Raw genomic sequence first — 5,238 nt, 5'->3', positions numbered from 1 at the left:
AGCTGCTCTGCGGGAGAAAGATGAGGCTTTCTGCTCCCATAAAGATTTACAGCCTCGGAAACCCTGTTCAGGGTCGCTATGGGTTGGAACCGACTTGATGGCACTTAACAATAACAAGAACAAGGTAGCACAGGTTGTGGAAGTGGAAAACTGGAAACAATTCACAAGTTCATTGGTGGTGACGATGGTGGTTAAGTGCTGTTGAGTCAGTTCCAACTCACACTGACCCTGTACTGGGTTTTCAAGGAGTGACTGTTGAGTTTGAACCACCAACCTTTCAGTTAGCAGTCCACACCGGGACTCCTATCCATTGGAAGGGGAACAGAATAAAACAAACCTGTATGTTTCAACATGGACAGATCTGGAAAGCAAAAGGTGCAGACAAAGATGGTTAACCTGTTAAGTGTGGTGTCATGTCATTTACATAAAGAAAATAAAGCCCAGGGACACAAAACAAAACTATACATTATTTATAACTCTACATATGTGGTATCAGAAAAAGGAGCTGTGGTGACTCAGTGATTAAGCACTTGGCTATTAACCAAAAGGTCTGACGTTCTAACCCTTCAGCAACCCCATGGGAGAAGGGTGCAGCTGGTCTACTTCGATAAGAATTGTTGTTGTGAAGTGTCATGGACCCATAGCGACAGTTCTGACTCACAGTAACCCTGGATAGGGTTTCTGAGGCTTTATATCTTTGCAGGAGCAGAAAGCCTCATCTTTCTCCAAAGGAGCGGCTGGTAGACTCGAACAGAGAATCTTTTGGTTGATGCTCCAGTGCTTATCCTATGAAGCCACCGTATTCCTCTGTAAAGATTCCAGCCTTGGAAAACCCATGAGGCAGCTCTGCACTGTAACATGGCATGACAGGAGTGCTACGAGTCAGAAGCAACTCAACGGCAGTGGGTGTGGGTTTGAGTGAGAAAAACATACGTGAACTAGACATACATTAAATTCATGACAGTATCTTCTGGGAAATCAGAGATGAAAAAAAAGGGGGGAGATAAGGCACAGGGGACTTCAAATGTATCTGTGATGTTTCTCAATTTAAAAATACATGCAAGTGATTATTCATTTTGAGTGGAGTTTATGTGGGTGTTTATTAAATCCTTTCTATGTTAAAATATTTCTTCAGTAAATAAGATAATACCTAAGACTGCTAACTTTATTATACGTCTTCAGCAATTATAATACACAAATATAAACAAGGAAATTTAAAAGAATTTTTACATTATTTTATATCCTCAACTATAGGAATGCTAAGTCATTTTACATTGCATCATCTAAGTCCACTTATAAATTTTTTTATGCTGAGCTTCAAAAGGAAAACGAACAAAAAAACATCTATGACACTTAATGCGTATATTAGCAGTCAACTCTTATCCCTCAGAAAGTAACCCACAGATTGAAATAGGATTATAAAAGACATAGAGGTTCAAGTTCCATTTCCCATAATAGTCAGGGAAAAATGAACCTACAAGCCTGTCTAACTGAACAACCTTCCAAATTTCTGTTTTTAAGAGACTTACTATTGATGATGATTTAAGGGCAAATCAGCCATAAGATATAAACTTATTATGGGATTTGCGGGGGAGAGGGAATACTTTCTCCTCCTTTTAAAAATTTATTAGTTGAAAATTTTATGATTAGCAAACGTTTTAACAAAATTAAGATAAAATTTTTATTATAAGAAAAACAGATTTTTGATATAAATACACTAAATACGCGAGTATTTTCTTAATGCCATGGAGTCAGTTCCAACTCATAGTGACCCTGTAAAGGATTTCCAAGGCTGTAAATCTTTATGGAAGCAGAAGCCTCATCTTTCTCCTGTGGAACCACTGGTAGTTTTGAACTGCTGACCTTGAGGTTAGCAGCCCTACTTGTAGCCACTACACTACCAGAGCTCCTTGAAAAAATAAAGCTTACCTTAATGTGCTGTTAACTGCTCCAAGTTTATTAGCTTGCTCACAATCTTCAAATTCTCTAGTATCATTTGCCATTTTCAAGTACTGTAAGAAAGTTCATAAGTAACTTTAAAATATAATTACTACTTTTATCTCTATTTCAGGCTATGCTGGCTGAATAATTAATCTGTCAATGATGATATAAGCACACTCTATTATCAAAGTCATTCATATAGGTAATACAAACCACAGATAAAGCACAATTTCCATCTTTAAATGAGCAAAGACATTACAAAGAAAATAATTAGTTATCAGTGTGCTGATAAAGCTGAAAACTGAGGAAAATCTCTTTGGAAAGTAACTTGACAATATACGAGGGTGAGTAAAATATTATTCACCCTCTGGCTGTAGAATTAGTTTTAATCAACTTTTAGAGATGACAAATACATCAGTTTCAACATAATCTCCTTGCTGTTCTATACACTTTATCCATTTGTCAACAAGCTTTCATATTCCCTTACTAAAAAAACTTTGAGGCTGAGCTGCGAACCACGAATGCACCACTGTCTTCATTTCATCAGAGGTGAATCTTCACCCTCTAAGGGCTACTGTCATGGGACCAATGGGACAAGGTCAGGACTATAGGGAGGACGCTTTCAACACCTCAAAATGAAGTTTCTGCAGTGTCAACAGTGTGGCAGAGGTGTGTGGATGTGCATTGTCATATAAGACCACAATGCCCTGGGATAGCAATCTTCCATGTTTAATCCAAAGTTTAGTCTTTAGCTCTTCAGTAACCATCCCACTGTAATGAATACTGTTGACTGCTGAACCTTTTTTCTGATAGTGTTCCAGTACTGACCTTGAGAGTCCCAGAAAACTGTAAACAATTTTCCAGCTGATGGTTGACTTTTGAACTTGTTTTTGGTCAACACCTGCGGATGTTTCCATTCCATACTCTGCCGTTTACTCTCAGGTTCATAGTGATGAATCCATGTCTCATCACCAGTAATGATTTTTTTAAAGAAACTTTTACCTACCTTCAAGTATCGGTCTAAATTTTGTTTGCAGATGTCTAAACGCTTCTGTTTATGCTCTTCCATGAGTTGTTTCGGTACCCATCTCACACAAACTTCTTGAATCCCAAGTCTGTTGGGATTACTTCATAGGTAGAGCCATGGCTGATTTGCAAATGCTTTGCCACAGAGTCCACTGTCACTCATCTAGTCCACAGAATCAGTCCATGCACATGCCCAGTGTTGTTATCAACTGTGGACATGACCAGGCGTTTTACTATAACCCGAGTGCAGATCATTTTTTACTCACCCTCTTATATCTAGGGTTATAAAAATGTATAAACCCTTGAAGCAGTAATCCCACTACTGAGACCATATCCCAAGGCAACAGTTAGAAATACAAAAAGAGGTACAGTTACTTTAGTAAGTTATTTGGTATTGTCTCAGGATGGTGGGACTGACTCACCTACCCCATGGCCCAGCAACGCTACTACAGAAACTCACACACGTGTGCACAAGGACACAAAGGACAAAGCGAATACTGGGAATGACTGAAGTGTCTGTCCACAGAGGAGTGGCTGGCCTGTGATAAGGTCAGACAACTGAACACTACATTGCTGTTAAGATGAACCAACAGGAACTAGACACAAAGTGGAAATGTTCAGTATCTTTTCTTTCCCCATTTTTCAACAAGTTTTTGCAGCACCCTTGTATATGTTAAAAAGGATAAAAATCTCCAAAGTATGTTGCGTAAAACTAAAAACTAAAAAAAAAAAAAAAAATCAACTTGAAGCAATACAAAGATACAGTATCAATCAATGTTTAAATTTTACACAAAACCATATTATTATTGTGGAAAGCACTTGCAATTAAAGGATAAAACCACAGAAGGGTCCACGTCAACTTCAGAAAAGTGGTTAGTTCTGGGGAGGGGGAAAGAGGTTCAGAGGGGGTTTCAACTGACATTGTACTGTTGTACTTATGTATTGTTGATTTAAAACAAAAATAAATGAAAGAAAGAAAGCACAAACAAAAGACCATAAGGGAGACAGAAAGAAGATGGAGAGAAGATGCATGAGAAGGCAGAGAGATAGTGTGATGGCGTACATTGGTACATTAGTGAAACACTCCAAGTAAACTGTTATCGAAGCACACATTAATGGCCAAGCAAACCATGCATGTTCATAAGAGAAAAGGTGAATCGTAATAAAGTGCTATTTCTAAGACCACTTGAAAGTACTCTGCTGAAAATATCTTGTTATTTACTATCTATAAATTATTATCCTGAAAATGATACACTGACTAGTCGAAACAGAAGACAAAAAATGCCTGGGTGGTAAAGCACCTGCTGATCTATTATGTAATCATGTAATTATGACATCATTAATTACATTGGATCTAGAGAGTCCCTGGAAGCAGAACCGAGGTAACTTTAAAGAAGCTATAGAATTGAACTCTAAAGGAGCAAAGAATGCAAGCCCTCTCCACCTGCTACAACAATATGGGATTTGGGGTTCTGAGGCAAAACGCCTCCGTTCCTGGCAAACTCTACTATATAAAAGCACGAAAAAAAAGTGACTCACCTTATTAGAACTCCCAGCTTTAATTCCAACGGGAATTTTACTCTTAAAAGAAAAACAATACAAGAGTTTAAAACGTATTCTTTATTTTATTTTATTTGGATTTCTTTAGACACTAGTAATGCCACTGCCATAATGCTCAGGGTGTTTTACTCCGTAAGGAGTGACTGGGAATTCACTCAGATTCTATTCTGACACAACCTCTTGAGCCCAACTAACAGACTTGTAAATGCACAGAAGAGAAAGATGAATTATGGAACAAAGTCAGAGTCAAAATCAGCTCTAATAACTCCCAATGCAGTGAATTAAAAACAATTCATAAGTTTTAAATAAAACGAAACATAATGTTTAATTTATTAATAAACGACTGGTATAGAGTAGTTTAATAATAAATAACTAAATTATTTTCCATAAATCTCATTACCACAGACAGGGAAGCTTTAACAAATTCAAAATTCGTACATCTATGTTATGTTTACCCCTGGAGGCAAAATGGCTGCTCAACATTCACGCTGCGGGAGAAAATGCGGAAGTTGTTGTTATTGTTGTTAAGCACCACAAATCGATTCCGACTCAGAGCAACCCGGTATAGGGTTTCCGAGGAGCAGCTGATGGGTCTGAACTGCCAAGCTTGTGGTCTGCAGTCTAGTGCTGACCCTACAGCGCCACTCCACTGTGATCACAGCCTTGGAAACCCATAGGACAGGTCTACTCTGCCGCCAGGCGGGCCACTGG

The 5,238-nt window shown here is 38.3% G+C and overlaps 1 protein-coding gene across 1 annotated transcript in view; it reads right to left on the bottom strand.

Moving 5' to 3' along the window:
• ERO1LB (ERO1-like beta (S. cerevisiae)) overlaps positions 1-5,238 on the bottom strand; it is a 94,288-nt gene that overhangs the window by 55,444 nt on the left and 33,606 nt on the right. The window contains exons 4-5 of the mRNA XM_006872006.1: positions 4,507-4,548; positions 1,930-2,012 (exon numbers count right to left, since the gene is read on the bottom strand). Coding sequence (XP_006872068.1) covers positions 1,930-2,012; positions 4,507-4,548 — 125 coding nt within the window. The remainder of the gene's footprint in view (positions 1-1,929; positions 2,013-4,506; positions 4,549-5,238) is intronic.

Source organism: Chrysochloris asiatica, unplaced genomic scaffold (assembly GCF_000296735.1).
Source record: "Chrysochloris asiatica unplaced genomic scaffold, ChrAsi1.0 scaffold00179, whole genome shotgun sequence".
Lineage (NCBI taxonomy): Eukaryota > Metazoa > Chordata > Mammalia > Afrosoricida > Chrysochloridae > Chrysochloris > Chrysochloris asiatica.
The sequence above is the reverse complement of the archived record's forward strand: the minus strand, read 5'-3'. Positions and strand labels throughout refer to the sequence as shown.